The sequence below is a fragment of the Spermophilus citellus genome, assembly GCF_964194105.1.
Source record: "Spermophilus citellus genome assembly, chromosome: 16".
NCBI lineage: Eukaryota > Metazoa > Chordata > Mammalia > Rodentia > Sciuridae > Spermophilus > Spermophilus citellus.
In genome coordinates, this window is record NC_138196.1 from 26,483,028 (window position 1) to 26,503,081 (window position 20,054).

The 20,054-nt window shown below is 34.9% G+C and overlaps 2 protein-coding genes across 3 annotated transcripts in view; one reads left to right on the plus strand and one right to left on the minus strand.

Annotated features, from left to right (window-relative positions):
* Positions 1–20,054, plus strand: part of UBXN8 (UBX domain protein 8) — a 92,227-nt gene that overhangs the window by 48,550 nt on the left and 23,623 nt on the right. The window lies entirely within an intron of this gene.
* Positions 1–20,054, minus strand: part of PPP2CB (protein phosphatase 2 catalytic subunit beta) — a 32,692-nt gene that overhangs the window by 2,575 nt on the left and 10,063 nt on the right. The window contains exons 2-7 of one of the 2 annotated variants that reach the window (XM_081269446.1): positions 9,021–9,136; positions 8,444–8,653; positions 6,473–6,646; positions 3,830–3,919; positions 3,114–3,275; positions 1,104–1,222 (exon numbers count right to left, since the gene is read on the minus strand). In XM_081269446.1, the coding sequence (XP_081125572.1) occupies positions 1,104–1,222; positions 3,114–3,275; positions 3,830–3,919; positions 6,473–6,646; positions 8,444–8,653; positions 9,021–9,026 (761 nt within the window). In that variant the 5' untranslated portion in view covers positions 9,027–9,136. The remainder of the gene's footprint in view (positions 1–1,103; positions 1,223–3,113; positions 3,276–3,829; positions 3,920–6,472; positions 6,647–8,443; positions 8,654–9,020; positions 9,137–20,054) is intronic. The other variant, XM_081269445.1, reaches the window with a different exon arrangement.

The window sequence follows — 20,054 nt, forward strand, 5'->3', positions numbered from 1 at the left end:
CATCCTGAGCAGAACTTCTGTTACTGTAGGGAGGGGGAAAAACAGATGGACAGTAGGCCAATAGGCATGGCCTGCTTGTGAGACAACTCCTGATTTGTAAGCAGGTACCATGGCAAGAACAACTGGAAACCCAGTGTTCTCAGCTTTCTATCCATGTCTGGAATAGAGCTTTCACCCTAGAAACGGTTGTGGAAGGGGTCTCAGTCACTAAACTTCACCCATCATGAGTAGAACATCTGTAACCCAGGACAAGGGCAGGTGGGATATTTTGGTGCTGAAATGAGATCATAAGCCTAGAATGGAATCTGCAGAAGGGGATGCCCTCAACTTCTTGACTATACTAACCCAGAGTAAAGCAACTAGAGTAGTTTCTATAAGAGGGATGTGGGAGCAGGGGAAGGATCATATAATGGCTCAAAGCCACAACCTCCTACTTTCATTACCGAGATTTAGTAGATCTTCTTAACTGTTTCTCTATTTACTGTAATCTCTTAGGACAATTTCCAAAAACTAACTAATTTTTAGAAATATATTTATATTTTATTTATTATATATTGCTTCTATATTTAATGTTACATTTATACTTTAAGTAATATTTTAAAAAATATTTTTTAGTTGTAAACAGACACAATATCTTTATTTTATTTATGTATTTATTTTTATGTGATGCTAAGTCAAACCCAATGTCTCACACATGCAAGGCAAGAAGAGCTCTACCACTGAGCTACAACCCCAGCCCCAATATTTAAAAAAAACAATTTCCTGAGCTGGGGGTATAGTGCTTGCCTAGCATGTGCAAGACCCTGGGTTTGATCTCCTATACCAAAAAGAAAATAAGTTTTTTCCTCCAGTTTCTCATTGTTTTTTTTATTGGGGAGGTTTACCACACTTCTCATTGTACCATTTCAGAAGCAGAACTCATCTACCTCTATTTTTAATAGCTACATTAATGAATTTTCTTTTAAAAAAGTGCTTTTATACTTTTTTTTTTTTTTTTTTTTGGTGCTGGGGATGGAACCCAGGGCCTTGTGCATGCAAGGCAAGCACTCTACCAACTGAGCTATATCCCCAGCTCTATACAATTAAAATTTAAAGTTACTTACAAAGAATATTTTAAAGTGTCATCTAGTTCCATGATAGCAGCCTGGTTCCCACAACGGTAACAGTAATTGGGTGCACTGAAAATGGTAACCACATTCCGATCATGGCACCAATTATATCCCTGCAGGACAAAAAATAATATTTCATTATAAAATTATCTTGAAATAGAGAAATAAAAAAATTACAAATTCTCTCTGTGGATATGTAGTCACCTCTACCACCTTACATTATTTCCATCTTTAATTTTTTTTTTTTTTTTTTTTTTGGGCACCAAGGATTGAACTCAGGCACTTAAATCACTGAGCCACATCCCCAGCACTTTTTTGTTACTTACAGACAGAGTCTCACTGAGTTGCTTAGTACCTCACTAAGTTGCTGAGGCTGGCTTTGAATTCAGGATCTTATCTCAGCCTCGTGGGATTTCCGGTATGTGCCAGCATACCTAGCTTCATCTTTAAATTTTTGTACCTACACAGAATACTGTACAACTGCTGGGCCCAGAACTGCGTAGATTTCCTTATCTCCGCTACATATCTTCGGGTGTATGCTGAAACTTCTTCCACAAATATGAGATTCCCAATATGTAGCAACAAATACCACTATTAGGTACAACTATAATACATCAATTTTAAAAATGTAGTAAAAAAGATGACAGATTCCCTCATAAACTTCATCAATTTTTGGTTTATATATTTTGAAGCTATTATTAGGCAAATGCAAACTTTTCTTCTGGGCCAATTTTCATCAATAATGACCTTGTTTTATTCCTAATAATACTTTTTACCTTAGAGTCTATTCTGATTCATATTATTGGCTGTATTTTGGATATTATCTACTTGATATACACCATTTCCCATTCCTTACCTCTAGCTTGTAATATTTTTAGGCAAGTCCCAGATAACGGCTAAATTTTGATTTATTAATCCAATCTGGGAATATCATTTTTTAGTTGTAAATAGATAGTCTTTTAGGCAAGAAAGTTTTAGTCTATTTACACTTCTCATGATTATTGACACAATTAGATTTATTTTTGCCCCATGAATTTATGTTCTTTATCATATTCCTGCCCCTCTATGTGTCTCTACTAGGTTAGTAATGTTTTGTTCTAACATCCTGAAACCATTCCCTACTGATTTGGAGTGGTTATATTTCTAGTCCTTTAGTAGTTAACAAAGTAGTAATGTAACAGTGGAGAAATCAGGCAGGGGTCACCTGAACTAAGTAATCAGTTAACACCACCAGCAGTGGGACAAATAGATTTCATGACCCCTTGGTTAAGAGGCACAGAGGACACAATGTCTTTCTGCAGTATAGCTGCCAAAAGTGCTCATCCTGAATCTATAATCACAAGTAAACATCAGTCAAATCTCAACTAAGAGAGATTTCTGTAAAATAAATTGCTTGTACTACTACAAAATGTCAAGATCACACAAAACAAAGAAAATCTAAGGAATTATTTCCCAACCAAAGGAGATTGAATGCAAACGTGATCTTAGATATGCACATATGCAAAAATTAAATGTTGCTAAAGGACACTGGGTGACAGACATAATTAGCAAAATTTGACTACAATGTTTATTAGTCAATAGCACTATACCAGTACTGATTTCCTGACCATAATAACTATACTTTTGGTTATATAAGAGAATGTCCTTAATTTAAAACAACAACAACAAACCACAAGAAAATTTGGGGGTAATTTGTCTATACCTAACATTTAAATGGTTCAGAAAAAAAATAGTGTAAGAGGAGGGAAAAGGAAAGAGAAAATAAAGCAAATATAGTAAAACATTTATATTTAGCACTCTGAAGGGTGAAACACAACTTTAGGGTACTATTGTTACAATTTTTCTCTAAGTCTCAGTTTCAAAACTGAATTATCATTTTGTTCTGGCCAACTTTCCTCTTTGCTAAAATAAATAAGGAATGTTTCCTAAATGCTAATATTGAAACCTTATTACAGATATTAATATTATCTGAAATAAAGATCATCCTGTAGGAAAAGTACATACTTCCATTACAAGCTGGTGAGCACGTGAAACCAGTGTGAGACCATTGGCATGGTTAAATGTTTCAGAAATGTCTTGTCCAAATGTGTAGCCAGCACCACGTGGTGAAATACCCCAGCCACCACGATCATCTGGATCTGACCATAACAGATCACACATTGGGCCCTGGTCAAGAAAATTAAATACATATTATAAATTATTATTTTTTTAATTAGTTGCTCAAGACAATACAATGATCTTGACATATCATACATTTGATTCAAATGGGGTATGAATTCTCATTTTTCCACATGTACAAATTGCAGGATCACATTAGTTATACATCCATATGTATACACACAGCAATCCTAGCGTCAGTTGTATTCTGCTGCCCTCCCTATCCCCCCTCCCCTCCCATCACTATTCTCTACCCATTCTACTGTGACACTTATCTCTTTTTTTTTCCTTCCCTTCCCCCTCACACCATCGTATATGTATCTTGTGAACCCATGAGGGTCTTCTTCCGTCTTCCATGCAATTCCCTTTCTCCCTCCCATCTCTTTTCCTTGTTTCGTGGTAATCTTCTTCTCGTGCTCTTCCTTCCTACTCTGTTTTGAGTCACCTCCCTTATATCAGAGAAGACATTCGGCATTTGTTTTTTAGGGATTGGCCGTCTAATATTTAGCTTTCCCACAATGTGGTAGTCATTTTTTTTTTTTAATAAAAAAAACTAAGTTTACCTCATGTGGAACTTCTTGTAAACGATCCAGGGCTCTTATATGATCCAGTGTATCTATGGATGGAGAGAGGCCACCATGGAGGCAGAATATCTGTTTTTGAATTAAAGTAAGGAAAATGTTATTTGTTTTTCTAATTGCTGTCAATGAAGAGCAAATAATGATTACCAATGTCAGTCCTAATATCTCTTCAAAGTAAAGTCTGTTAATATTTGCTGTGGAAAATGTAAAAACTACAACGGAAAACCAAAATCACATAATTAGAACTGTTAACATTTCAGTCAGTCTCTCCCATCTTTTATTTAATAATCCTAGGGGTGTATGTGTGTCTTGTGTTTTGCAGTGCTGGGCATCAAACCTAAAGGTCTTCTGCATGTTAGGCAAGCACTGTAGCAGCCCTGATCCTAGGTATTTTATATAGTGTTTTCTCTCTGGTGAATATGATCCCCATTTTCATGCTGGCCATTACATTTTCTGTTGGTTATTGCTGATGTATAACACTGGCTCTTTCAACAATCTTCCTACTAATTCTTAGTTTTGATTACAAAAGTTTTTCAGTTTTATCAAATGTTCTGAATACAGAATCACATTATTTGTAAAAATATATATTTTTTCTTCTTAATGTTATGCCTTTTAATTCTTTCTACTGCTCAGTGCACTGGCTAGATTTCTAAAACAAAATTGAGCAATACAATGTTTTTGGTTTTTGTGAACAATCTATTTTCAGGACCAATCTGCTAGGGATTCTGAATCAGGGAGAATAATGCATTTTTTGGTTTGTTTGTTTTTGTAGTACTGGGGTTGAACACCTAGGGGTGTTCTACCATTGAGTTACACTCCCAGTTCTTTTTGAGACAGGGTCTCACTATACTGCCAGGCTGGCTTCAACTTGTTATTCTCCTGCCTCAGTTTCCTGAGTTGCTGGGATTACACGTGTGTACAACCATGCCCAATAGGTTTTAGTAAGTATTTTTCTGATTTTGATGGGAAAGTCTCTAATATTTCACTAAGTATAATAAGTACATCCCAAAATTAATGCTATAATTTTTCTTTAAAACTGAGTTTTAAATTGCAGACATTTCATTCCCCCCCTCCCCAAATAATTTTGATCTGATTTTTATTTTTCTGTGTTTGCCATATCTGGTTGTTTACTGGGGTTATACTATGCATACAGCACAAGTTTTAAGGCTCTTCATCCCCTCCCCACCAACCAAGCTCTGAAACATAGAAATCATATGTTCCCTAAAAGTTTGGTGGAACTGATCTATAAAAGTACTTAGACCTGGTTATCTTGGTACAATATACCAAACACTATACTATCTCCCTGCTAGGTAAGCTTGTCTTGTTGTTAAAAAACTCTAATACACCTACTTGTTTTATTTCTGAGGTATATACATTCTCTCAGTAACATTTTTAAAACAATAATGTCATCAATGGTATGTGTATACTGTTCTGTTTCTTTAAAGTACTGTAACAGTAAAAATCATCGGCCCATTACAAGTAAGAGTCTGGATGATGCTGGTAGGTGATGGGCATTTAATATAAAAGCTCCACCAATGTACTTATCTGAAAAATGAGATATGCTACCAATACGGATAGGCTCTCTTCCTGAAATAATTTTGTCCATTAAGACTATTGATTTAAAAAATTAAAAACCTTATTCAATATTTTATAAATTCATGCTTTCATTTTAGCAAGTCTAGGTAAAGTGCTATTATTTTAAATATTGCAGTACCCAAAATTATGGCTGAGAAAATACGGGTTGTTAGGATTATACATAGAAGGTGATAACTGAATTATTCTCTCGTCAGCAGAGTATCTGTTACACCCTTGACAACTCTGGGCTTTTATAATTTAAGAACTGCCAGAATTTTATTGTATTTTTAAATTTAGATCAGTTCATACTTGCAGCGAAATTTCCAGAAAACTGGAATAGAAAACTTGCATAGTTTTTCTTATACTTTTGAATATTTTGTGGTATAGCTACAATATTTATGATTAGTAGAAAGAAGGCACTAGCTTCTTAGTGAAGAAGGTAATATAAACACAATATATTAAAATTTGCAATTACTGTGAAAACAGTAATGAAAGATTTTTTTTTTTTTTAAAGAGTGAGAGAGGGAGAGAGAGAATTTTAATATTTATTTTTTAGTATTTGGGGGACACAACATCTTCGTTTGTATGTGGTGCTGAGGATCGAACCCGGGCCACACGCATGCCAGGCGAGCGCGCTACCGCTTGAGCCACATCCCCAGCCCAATGAAAGATTTTTAATGGTAACCAGCAGACACTGTATATATGTGTGGAGATAGTTGGTATCCTGTTTTAGTAGTCTAAAGCATTTATTTATAGTATTTATCTATAATTAAAAAGCACATTAGCATTTACACAAATTTCTACTGCTCAGTGCACTGGCTAGAATTTCTAAAACAAAATTGAGCAATACAATGTTTTTGGTTTTTGGAAACCAAAAACTTATGTACATAAAACTTACCAATTCCCTGTTCTGACATTTTAAGCATAAGACAAAAAAAAAAAAAGGCTGAAAAGGCCAAAGACAAGCAGAAATAGTATGTAAATCTATCCCTTAAATTATTAAATATATTCTTATGTTTAGCCTCCCCCCAAGATATAAAACTTACACACCTGTCCATCTACTAAAGCTGTAAGTGGAAGATAATCAAACAGATCTGTAAAATATTTCCAAACATTGGCATTTCCATACTTTCGTAGACATTCATCATAAAAGCCATACACTTGGGTAATTTGTCGGCTTTCATGATTTCCTCTCAATATTGTAATGCGTTCTGGATAACGCACCTAGGAAAAAAAAAAGGAAAAAACCTCACATTATAATCATATTTTCACTAGTATAATGTCAAGATCATTCCTCTGACCCATTTCTTCAAATTGCTTTTTGTTCACTTGTAAACATTAACTTTTTTTTAGAATAAGAAACTTTCTCATTCCCAACAAGGTCATTCTTTTTGGAATTTTTTTTAGATGTTGATGGGCCTTTATTCTATTCATTTATTTATATGTGGTGCTGAGAATCAAACCCAGTGCCTCACACATGCTAGGCAGGCACTCTACCACTAAGCCACAGCCACAGCTCCCCAACAAGGTCATTTTGATTAACCTTTGAAATATTTTTTGTAGCTGTCCTTGTTCATTAATAACCTTAAAATGAGGGGGTTGGGGTTGTGGCTCAGCGGTGGAGCATTCGCCTAGCATGTGCGAGGCCCTGGGTTTGATTCTCAGCACCGCATAAAGATAAATAAAATAAAGGCACTGCATCCAACTACAACTAAAAAATAAATATTTAAAAAAAAATGACCTTAAAATGATACCCATACTACTATAATAAGCATGTATCTGATTTTTTCCATTACTGAAGATTATTAAACTATCAACAAGTAATTTTACATCTTTGTAGAACACTATGATTTCTTACTGTTGAATGAATACTGAAGATCTGAGATTTGAACCTAAGACAGACTTTACGGACTTCCTTTCTTTTCAATGCCACAGGAATATTGGATTTGCCAATAAAAACAATAGGCCCTTGCCAAATGTGGGCAAGATTTCAAATGTATTAACAGTTTCCTTTCTATGAAAAAAACAGAAAAACATACCCTACAGCACACCACAGGCTGAACACCATTAATCCAAAAATCTGAAATGCCCCAAAACCTGAAACTTTTTGAGTGCTGATATGATGCCACAAGTGGGAGAATTCCATGCTATGAAATTGTTTCATGTAAAAAAATTACTAAAATTACCTTCAGGCTATGTGTGTAAGGAATATATGAAACAAATTAATTTTGTGATTAGACTTGAGACCCATCCCCAAGAAATCTCATATGTGTATGTAAATATTCTGGGGGATAAAGTCCCAAATCTTAAATATCTCTGGTCCCAAGCATTTTAGCTAAGCGATATTCAACCTGTATTTAGTTAGAAATACATCTGATGAGAAGTATGAAAAAGCATCAGATTCTGTAAATTAACAAAAAAGCTGCAAATGCATACTTCAATTCATACATATGCACTAAGAATCCATTATGTGTCCAACATTAAATTTGGTGCTATAAAGTTAGGTGCCAGGTTCACACAAGTATAACACATGGCCTCTGCTGGACTAATCTAATTAAGGAAATAGATGGCATAAATAATACAAGGTAATAAGCCATTATATGACATGATAGGGGGTGTGAGAGTAAGTTTCATCATAATAATTTAGAGTAGAAGGAATAAGGCAAAAATGGTTAAAGCCTTCATGAAAGGAACAATATGAGCTGAGTTTGGGCAGAAGGGATGAGAAATCAGCGTCAGAGCAATCTTTTGGGGACACTGAATAAGGAAATAAATGGAGGTAATCTGGAGCATTGAATACAAAATTATTTTATTTGAGGCAAAGAGTTTATGTTATCAACTAAAGGCAGGCAAATTTAGACTAGACTATAAATGGACAGCCAAGGAGATTAATTGTATAAGCAACATGGAATCAATGGGAATAGGAAATAAGATATAAATGTTAATAGAGAGATCTAACTTGGTGGGCATATGCAAGGTGATTTGGAGGAAATAAAGAAAAGTGAACTTCATCAATCATACCTTTAATGCTACAAGAAGAGTCACAGTCTCCACAGAATAATAACCTCTGTCTACATAGTCACCCATGAATAGATAGTTTGTATCTGGTGATTTTCCACCAATTCTAAAGAGTTCCATAAGGTCATGGAATTGGCCATGTACATCTCCACAGACAGTAACAGGACACCGAACTTCTTGCACATTTGACTCTTTCGTTAAAATTTCCTTAGCCTGTTAGAAAAATAAAATCAACAGTTTAAAAAAAAAAAAACTCATCACAAATTTAAAGGTATAATTTCTTATCTAGTAAGAGAAAATTTGGGGGAAAAACATTTTAAATGTGCCTTATAAGGCATAAAATGAAAACTACAAAATTAAATATCACTTTACTAGTGTTTCTATAACAAATGAATAACAATGTTTCCAAAGATAATTGAGAAACTGGAACCTTCATATTCCTTTGGTACAAATGTAAAATGGTGTAGCTGCTGTGAAAAACAGTTTGGCATTTTCTCAGAAAGCTACAACAAAGTAATCATCTATTCCAACAATTCCTCCTAGGTATTTACTTAAAAGGAATGAAAACTTGTTTACATACATTCATGGCAGCGTTATTCCTAATAGTCCCAAAATGGAAACCATCCACAAACTGATGGACTGAGGCTGGGGATGTAACTCAATGATAAAATGCTCCTGGGTTCAAACCCCTAGTACCTTGGGGAAAAAGATCAGGGGGAGAAGAGAGAAGAGAGAAAGAAACTACTAATATATGCTGTAATTTTGAAAACATTGTGTTAAGTGATACAAGTCAGTCACAAAGGGTCATGACATAAGGTACATTTACATGCAATAACCAAAATAGGTAAATCTGTAGAGATAGAAAGTAAATGGGAGGTAGAGGACTAGAGGAACTAGGGAGTAACAGCTAAGGAATATAAAGTTTCTTTTGGGGATAATGAAAACATTCTACTATTGTGACAGACACACACATAATATATGAATGTATTAAAAGCTACTGAAGTGTATATTCTAAATGAATTAATTATATAGTACAGAAATTTTCTTTCAATAAAGCTGTGTTTTAAAAAGAATAATCTTATTTACAAGTTTAAAAGGTCAATGAAAAAATTAATAATCACTCAAGTTCTTGTATAATTTTTTTTTGGGGGGGCTGTTACAGGGGATTGAATTCACATGTTAGTCAAGAGCTTACCAGTAAGCTATATACTTATCCCTAGTCTTTTTTTCTTTCTTTCTTTTTTTTTGGTTTTGAGACAGGGTCTCACAAAATTGCCCACGCTGGCCTTGAACTTGCAATTCTGCCTCAACTTTTCAAGGGATTACAGACATGCACTACCATGTCTGGTATTCCACAAATTCTTACATTGATTCATAAAACAACCTTCACTTCAGCTTCTTTTGATGGTGGGGATTGAACCCAGGGTCTGACCATGGACTAGGAAAGCACTCTACCACTTCAGCTATACCTTCATCCCCTAATCCTGGACTTCTTTAATCTACAATTTTATATTCAGAGTTAAATTAGAGTATACTATTAGGAGGCACTGAAGTACAGAATTTATGTATTAAATATTATATTTTTCATTGATGAATACTTTCATCCTTTGTTATAGATTTCCTTTATTGTTTATTATCATTTTTAATAGTTTTAATAATGTGTATGTGTTGTTACTGATGGAAAATAACCATGCGTTGCCTGAAGACCTTTTGGTTAGTGACAGACTGTGTATTTAAGTGGTTCTGAGAGATTATAATAGAGGTGAAAAACTCCTATGATAGGTCAATTGAGGGACAAGGTAGCTGTCATAACATCACAGCACAATGGATCATTCATGTATTTGTGGTGATGGTGGTTTAAATAAACCTACCATGCTGCCAGTCACATTATGTAATACAATGAATGACTGTTACAGGTTTATATATTCAATGTTATACTTTTTGTTATTTTAAGAGTATACCTCTCTAAAATTTTACTATGAAACGGTACGCTATCAGCAACAATCTCATACATCTTCTGTTTACTGCATTCTTGATTGTACCAATTTTCTCAAGTTAATCTTGATTTTAAGTATACTCTAGATATTTCCATGGTGAAATCACCTAATGATTCGATTCTCAAAACATAGCCCCTTTCTTTGTTGTGATATAACTCTGCTGGTATTTTAAAAAGTATTTCTTGGTCTAATACTTCCTTGCCTTAGGCATGTAATAAATTTTGTGTTCTTTTTCCTGTTTTAAAACACACAAACATCTTCTCTCCTATATGTGTGTGGTGGTAAGGGTATCAAACCCAAGGCTTGTGTATGCTAGACAAACACTACCAAGGAGCCACATTCCCAGCCTATATTTCTTAAAATCAGATTTTTTTTCACAATGCTCTTGTAAACTAAAATCTATTTAACTGGTTGACACTGCCCATATTAAGTTAAGGAAGCTCTTCCTAGAATTACCACAATTTTAGTTACAAAGTAATATTCACCTGATGGCATCTATTTTGGTATTGTCAAATCAGTCTTCGATTTTCTAATGTTATTCTTGCATTCCTAGGATAAATACTCTTTGATCATAAATTATTTTTAAAAATACATAGCCGATTCTATTCCATCTATGTTCTTAAGAGCAAAAATCTATACTCGAGCTGGGAGTATAGTTCACTGGTAGAATATATGCTTTGTATAAGCAAGGCCCTGAGTTAATCCCCAGGACAAAAAGTTCTACACTTTGCCAAACTTGTCTAGTGTTTTGATTTATCAAGGTATCATTAACTTCATAAAGTTTCCTTCTTTTTTCCTCTGGAAAATATAGTATAAGATATGATTACAACCTGTTTTTCAAAAGAATGTCTCTAAAACAAGTTGGGTCCTTTTTGAGGGGGCAGGCAAAGAATGATTAGGTTTCCAATTTAACTTCTTTAATGATTAGTTACATGTAAATAGGTATTCGGTGTCTTTAGTCAATTTTAGTATTTCTTTTTTTATATATATCTTTATTTATTTACTTTTATGTGATGCTGAGGGTTGAACCCAGTGCCTCACACGTGCGAGGCAGGTGCTCTACCACTGAGCTACAGCCCCAACCCCCAATTTTAGTATTTCTTAAGCAAATTGTCCATTTAAAATTTTATCAAATAACTACACATAACATTTCGATTAAAAAAAATCTCTTTAACAGTCTTCATTTGTGCCATCACTATTTTACTTGATCAAACTTCCCAGATGTTTATTCCATCTTTATAAATAAGCAGCATTCAATTAATTATACTATTTCTCACTACTCTGGTTTTTGCTCTTTATTAAATATTTCTTTCCCTTGATTTTTTTTAAAAAATATTTATTTCTTAGCTTTAGATGGACATAATATCCTTACTTTATTTTTTATGTGGTGCTGAGGATTGAACCCAGTGCCTCACGCATGGCAGGCGAGCACGCTACTACTTGAGCCACATCCCCAGCCCCTTTCCCTTGATTTCTATTTGAAGCCACTGTTGTTCTTAGCTGCTTCAATTAAAAGCAGCTCAGTAAATCTTAATCTTTGGTTTCTAATATACCACTATATTTATACAATTTATTAGTGCTAAGGGTTGAACCTACTAGAGCTTCTTTCTGCTACTGAGTTACATCCCCAACTGTCCATCTTCTTTTTTTCTACCCCCTACTTTTAACTACCCCCCCCCCCTTTTTTTTGCCATCATACCTACTTTTGTTTCTTTTATTTTTTGGATAGTGCAAAAGGAATAATTGAATAACTGGTGTGATACAACCTGGAATTTCTGAATTCCAAATAAATAAACAGTTTCACTTTTTGAACATTTGATCAGTTACTTTTAGCACCAAAAAAATTGCCAACAGTCATTCAACTCTAGCCCACTGGCACATCCATCTTCTTATAACAAGTCCTTTGCTGTTCCATCATCCTCTCAGGGGATAGTCTATTGCCCTCCTTTCTGTATAATCTGGGCAAATCAACTGGTGATGGCAAGAATAGTGTCAATGAAGCAGTGCACACAGCTAGAATCTCTAGTAGATCCTGACTTCACCGCAAATTTATCCTTGCATAGAGCTCTATGAGGTGATGAACCTGTGCAGTGAACTGCGCCTTCTGAGGTTCAACAGCGACCAGGCACTGTTAACTCAGTTTCACCCACCTCTCCCAGGTCTGCCACTGTCAGAATAAGGTTCAGAAACCTCTAGTCAGTTTCTTTTGTAGTATTAGTACTGCTACTACCCTCAATTCCTTTCATTTTCTTATGTTACCGTCTTTTAACTTCTTGTACTTTATTTACATTCTAATGAATTACTGCATATATGATTTCAGATGCAGGGGAATTCCTCCTTTAGGAAAGGCTTGATTTTTTTTTTTTTTTTTTAGTTCTTGTATATGGCTTCCCAAACTATAGTCCTTTCTTACTACAAATTATTTGCCATTAATTTGTGGCTGTCTAAATCTTCTATTGACTCCAATATAGTGGGTCTTATTACTGATTCTTGCAGTACTACATCTGAGACTGGTTTCTTCTCCCCCGAATCAGAGGTTTAAAGTGGAAGGGAGGAGTATGGGATCTGAATGCCTACAAACCGTGTTCACTTATGAGGTTTTCTAAGAGCTCACTCAATTGCAAAAGTGAATACTCTTGAAAATTTGCAGTTTCACTGCATTCAGTTCTGTCACTGAAGGGCCCATACTCACTCCTTATTTCTCCCCAAGAGCTACTTCCACTATTTCTCAGACACAAGGAACGAGTTAAAGATCCCAGTTAACTGTCTCTCCCCATAGATTTGAAGAAGTTAATAAAAATCCTTTTGGCTTTTGCTGTCTCACCAAAATTTCTTGGAGGGCAATATATAGAGGAACAGTGCCCTGAGTTGTGCCTTCTTTTTGTTTGGCTACTTATTTTCTCTTTTTTTTTTTTGGCTATTTATTCCTTCCTGTCCCTTTGCCTCCTAGTGGATATGTACATTTGATGTTCATATCATTATCAATGTCAGGAAGGGAAACAGGTAACTATCCATTATACTTGATATTGGTTAGATCACATCAAAGTAATGTGATCCATATGTGGCAAAAAATGGGAACCGTGACTAAGAACTGAGCTTCTCTTCTACCTGAAACATTAACAAAAATGAAAATTACCCATCATTAGCAAATCTACTTTCATACCCTATTAGTGGGAATGTATATTCATACATTTTCTTTGGAAAGCAATTTGCAGTAGCTAACAAAATGTGAACATGTTCTAAAGCAAAGACTGTTAGGTTATCTACCTCAATATCCATTCTACTCTTCTTTCTCAATAATTAAATTAATTGTATTCAAGACAGCCATATTCCCAGCTAAAAGATGACCTTTCCCAGCTTTTTTGCCAATTTAAGATTCAATAACAAATACTATACTGGGTGGCTTAAGTAACAGAAATGTATTCCTCATGGTTTTGAAAGCTGATAAGTGAAAGATAAAGGTGCCACCCAACTTGGTTCCTGTTGAGGGTCTATTCCTGGTTTGCAGTGGAGTATGTATTATTATGTGGCAAAGAGAAAACAATCATGTTTCTTGTGTCTATTCTTGTAAAAACACTAATTCCATATACAAGGACAGCACCCTCATGACTTAGTCACCCTCCAAAGGCTCCAACTAATATCATACCCTTTACCATTCTCTAGTCTATTTCCTGAAATGGGCAGCTCCCTAGCAATGGCAGATACGGGAAGATGCAGAAGACAAAAACTGTTCTCCCTAAGATATATTTCCCCAATCCCTGGAATTTATGAAGACTACTTCCTATGACAAAAGATGAAATTAAGGATTTTGACAGAGTTTATCCTGGATTATCCTGGTGGGTCCTAAATGAAATCATATATATATCCTTTTGTTTCTTTTTTGAAACAGGGTCTCCATATATTACTCAGGCTGCCCTGTACTAAAGTGATCCTCCTGCTTCAGCCTCCCAAGTAGCTAGGACTACAGGTGCATGCCATCAGGTCCAGCTTATTTGTATCCTTATAAGAGAGGCTAAGGGAGTTTGGGGACAGGCCTTTCCAGAGATGGCAATGTGAAAACAGATGTAGTCTGAAGTGATATAATCAGCCACCAGAAGCTATAAGAGGCAAAGTACAGAGTCTCTTCTAGACTTTGCAAAGGGAATATAACCCTGACAACACCTCGATTTTGGTCTTCCAGACTTCAGAACTGCAAAAGAATATATTCTGCTTTGTTAAGTCATCTAGTTTATGGTAATTTATTATAGCAGATACACACAAAAACCCAAAACAAAATACAGAAAGAATCTTGGTTTTCTGAACTTTGTAAGGCTGCCATATGGTACCAGAGCTCTGCATTTTCTGTTACAAAGTCCAAATCTAACTCTTTTTTTTTTTTTGGCTGGGGAGAGGTACATGGGGGAGGGGGTGCTGGGGCATTCTACCACTGAGCTATATCCCTAATCTTCTAAAATTTGAGACAGGGTCTCACAAAATTGCCAAGACTGACCTCAAACTTGTGATCCACCTGCCTTAGCAGGGTTTTACATGGCACTGGGCTCCAAACTAACTCTTAAGTGACACATGGTTACACTACTGGAGCAAGCAACTCCATTTCTAGACATTTATGCTATCTATGAATAAATCTGTATGGATAAGAATGTATAAATATGTATACATATAAATATATATGGGTATCAGAACAAGGATGTTTGCATTTAAGAGAAAATAATTGGGAACTACAATGTCCACTGAATAATTAAGAAGATAAACATGGAGACTGGGGTTGTGGCTCAGTGGTAGAGCACACATCTATGTGAGTGTGAGGCACTGGGTTCGATCCTCAGTACCACATATGAATAAATAAAAAATAAAGGTATTGTGTCCACCTACAACTAAAAAAAATATTTAAAAAAAAGATAAACATGGTATGCTAAGTAACCAATACAAATATTATTAAAGTATATTTGATATAAAGGTTATTTAATATATAACCAAGAAAGGCAAGTCACAAAACTATCTGATCACCTCTTCTGGGAAAACCATTAGCGAGGCCCTAAGTAACTTAGTGAGATCCTGTCCCAAAATTAAAAAATAAAGTAAAAAGGGCTGGGGAATGGGACTCATTGGTGAAGTGCCTCTGGGTTTAATTCACAGAACCATAAAGGACAAAAAAAAAAAAAAAAAAAAAAAAAAAAAAAAAGAGGAAAACCATCTTGGAGTTCCACACTAAGAAGCTCGTATGTTAGTTTCTCCAGATTGCTGGCTTTGATCATAGAGCACAGTACAGCCCCAGGTTTAGCCAGAGTATTAATGCACCAGGAGGTAAAGAAAATATTCTTAACATAAGAACCAAGATACAGAAGCCAAATCCCATAGTCAAATAGATCTCAGTATGGTATAATACCTGGAAGACAGAAAAACAATAAGCAGAGATCTTTCAAGAGCAATATAACCTCCTGCAATGGAACCAGAAAAAATATCATAATGCCAATGAGATTGGAAATTAGTAAAATAATTATTATTTGGTTTCAAGTATCAGATAATTCATTTTTCAAGTCAAATAGGAAGAAATAACTAACATTTCGCAGGAGAAGTTAAAACAGAATCTTCTGGTTATATGATATTCAGAATTTAACAAGCTAATTCTACTTTAAAATCTACTAAAGGAAATATTACCAAGAACAGTGGTAATAGTACCTGGACAGGACAATAGTTATTATCATCATAATGGTAAAGCATTTGCTTTGATGAACACCATACACAACAATAATCTGACTCATCAAAACACTCCTTAAAGAATAGGGTATATGGGCTGGAGATGTGGCTCAGCGGTAGCGCGCTTGCCTGGCATGCGTGCGGCCCGGGTTCGATCCTCAGCGCCACATACAAAGATGTTGTGTCCGCCGATAACTAAAAAATAAAATATTAAAAAAAAAAATAGGGTATATGTATTCATGTAATAAACATTTGTCAGGTGTTGGCTATAGGCCAGGCACCAGACATAAAAAAGATAATTAAGCTCTCTAGTCTCAAACAACCTGACTTTGACAGTCTCAACTTAAAATCATTGATTCAGTCAAAATTAAAAGGCCATATTTTTGGAAAATGCCAATGAACTAATTATATAAGAGCTTTTGAGAATATCAGGCTTTGAATTAGCTTTGTCTAAATTGTTAAACAGAAGAAAGCATGTAACTATTTATACCAACTAACTTGTAATTTAAACTTGTATTTTCCTATATTTTAACATCGAAAGTTGATTTTTCAAGTCCACTTATAAAGATATTTTCTAGAATATTGGAGGCTTTACCTTTTTCTAAATTTTTTTTTTAGTTGTTGATGGACTTTCTTTTTATTCATTTATTTAAATGTGATGCTGAGAATCTAACCCTGTGCCTCACACATGAGAGGCAAATGCTCTACCACTGAGCCACAACCCCAACCCATGGCTTTGCTTTTAATAGTTCCAAAACTTAATAATTTGACTATGAAGCTTTATTGACAAAATTGCATTTATTCTCAGTATACAGGCATACATTAATGTAAAAGTCTTCAAATATAATGCATTTAAAAAATACTACTATTTTATAAGTATATGTTTTTCCTCTTCCCTCCATAGTACTACAGATTGAACTCAGGGGCACTTTACCAAAGAACTCCAACCCCCAACCCTTTTTACTTTCTATTTTGAGACAGGATCTCACTAAGTTGCTGAGGCTAGTCTTGAACTTGGGATCCTCCTCTGCCTCCTGAGTAGCTGGAATTACAGGTGTATGCCACTATACCTGGTTTAAGGATTTTTTTTTTTAAATTTCAGTTTTAGTTGTCCAATGTAGTAAATATCAATAATACAGATTCACACATGCAAAACTCTTTGTAGTCATAAATACATTTAAAGAGGATAAATCACTAGATTAATTCCTCTGATTTCTTGATCTGCACGTCAACATGAAAGAAAACAGACCATACGGTTTACATTTCTATAAAGATGTGTATTCCTATTCACTTCAACTTGTTTGCTAGTAGCTATTAGTAATAGCCTATTGCACTAATCCAAGTACAAATTTAGAATATTGTGATTTAAGAAACAAAAATCACAGTAAGACTTGTATGCATACTGGGTCTATAATCCCAACTACTCAGGAGGCTGAAGTAGGAGGATCACAAATTCAAGCCAGCTTGGCATATATAGAAAGGTTTTTATTTCAAAAACCAAAACCAACCAAATGTTTTCTCTGATATGCAGATGCTAATTCACAATAAGGTGGGGGGTAGATATACTTTGGATTAGAAGGGAGTCAAGAGAGGGGAGAGGGTATGGGGATTGGAGTGATAGTAGAATAAATAGGACATTATCACCTCATGTGCATATATGATTACAAGACCCACGTAACTCTACATCATGTACAATCAGAAGAATGAGAAGTTATGTTCCATTTATGTATGATGTATCAAAATTCTACTGTCATGTGTAATTAGAAAAATAATAATAAAAAAATAAGCCTTAGTATATACACTGTAAGAATCACAAAGTTACTCTAGCTTCAGATTTATTTAAACCAATTGGATGCACTTAGCCCATGCTTTTAATTTGAAGTGACTCCAAGAAGTAGTGAATGCCAAGTTCTATTCCAGAGGAATATTTTTAAACTATTGTCCAACACTGTATTCTAAAATGTCTCTAAAGTATGATTTTGATTTTAATCTCCCTTATTTCTGCAAAATTCCCAAAATTGGGTCTCCAGTTTTTATTTTTTAGTTGTAGACGGATATAACTCCTTTATATATTTTTATGTGGTGCTGAGGATTGAACCCAGTGCCTCACACTTGCTAGGCAAGCACTGTACCACTGAGCCATGACCCCAGCACCTGCAGCTTTTCTGTTGATTCCAGGTTACCAAATATTCTTCCAATAATTGCCCTTTCTGCTTAAATTAGCCTGGTAGACTTCATGCCAAGGGTATGAATAATGAAGTCCATACTTTTCTTTTACTAGCCTATAATTAGAACGAAATTATATGTACAAATCTTCCAGAAAACATGGGTTCTCCTCAGTCCCAATCTAATTGTGTACAATTAACGTCTTTAAATCCTTCTGTTTCTTTATTTAGACTAGGTATCCACAAATCTACATCTCTAAAATATGAAGTACTCTCTTCTCTATGTATAATCTAAAAACAGCTACTTTTACAAAATGAAATTCTCTGAGAGCTGATTTTTTGCTGTGCAGAAAGTCACATTATTTCATTATCATATTACTCAGAGAGGTCCTTAAACTGAGAAATTATTTTTCTCAATTAACAAAAAGCCCAGAACTGTTCAGCTTCTCAAGGGCCATCGGAACAGCAACAGATTCTTCCCACCTATCTTTTTTTCCCACTTGTAAAAAGCAGAATTGCCATTTTATATAAATAAGAGATAAACCTCTAGGCACTGTATCTGGTATCAGAGATATAGCAGGTAGAAGGGACAAAGCTGAAGAGTTCATACTAGCCTAATCTGTCCCTTGCTTTTAACCGGTCTCCTTCAAGCACTCCTGATATAACTCACTGGCCCTCGAAAATATGTTCCCCTTTTATCCAGTCACTAAGATGGAATCAGAATGAGGGTATATTTGCTACGATGTGCAATTTCAATTACAACTGAGGGATTTTTAGAAATTATCAAGCTTTTCCTACAGAGTTTTTTTTAATATTTATTTTTTGGTTATAAGTGGTCACAATATCTTTATTTTATTTTTATGTGGTTGCTAAGGATTGAACCCAGTGCCTCATGCATGCCAGGCGAGCGCTCTACCTCTGAGCCACAACCCCAGCCCCATTTCCTACAGAGTTTTGACAAGATGATTCAGAAATGTTCATTGTCACAACCGAAACAATATTTTTACTAGAAATCAAGCTATTCCATAAGACAGCTTCCAGTATTATTAAAAAAAAAAATCAAAATGGCTATCCCAGAAGCTAGGGAGGCTGAGGCAGGTAAACTCAAGAGACCTTGCCTCCAAATAAAAAATAAAAAGGGGTGGAAATGTAGCTCAGTGTGGGAAGCCCTGGATTCAATTCCCAGTACTGCAAAAAAGAAAAGCAAACAAAACAGTCAAATTGAACAGCAGAGATTAGAAAGTTCAATTCGAGTTGATGTCTTCTATTACTATCAAAGCAATGCTTAACAGAGAATTTCAACTCTAAAATGGAAATCTCCTTCATATACAACCATTTACTGCCTTACTTTCAAATACGGAAATTAAAAGCAAGAAAGTATTATTACTCAATTGTTCTTTTCAGGGTATATAGTTATCTTAACCGTACACAGGTGCTACGAGATGGGTCAAGATACATGATATAGAAAAAAATACACGTGAATGAGCTTTATAATAATACTTGTTTAGCTTTTTATCTATATAGTGTGAATAAAGTACTCTGCTGAGCCAATGTGAGCCAGTCCTCCCCAGAATATTTTATATTCACTGTACAGATACCCTCATGTTTTTAAAACACTTGATCATAATAAGCACCCTTTATTCAGATTTGTTATAGCAAGATGAATTTAGTTTGCCTTCAGGAAAAGAATGTGTTGGATTGGCAGAAGTTAACCATAGTGCATGTTCTATTTTTAGTTCTCAATGTAAAAGTCTT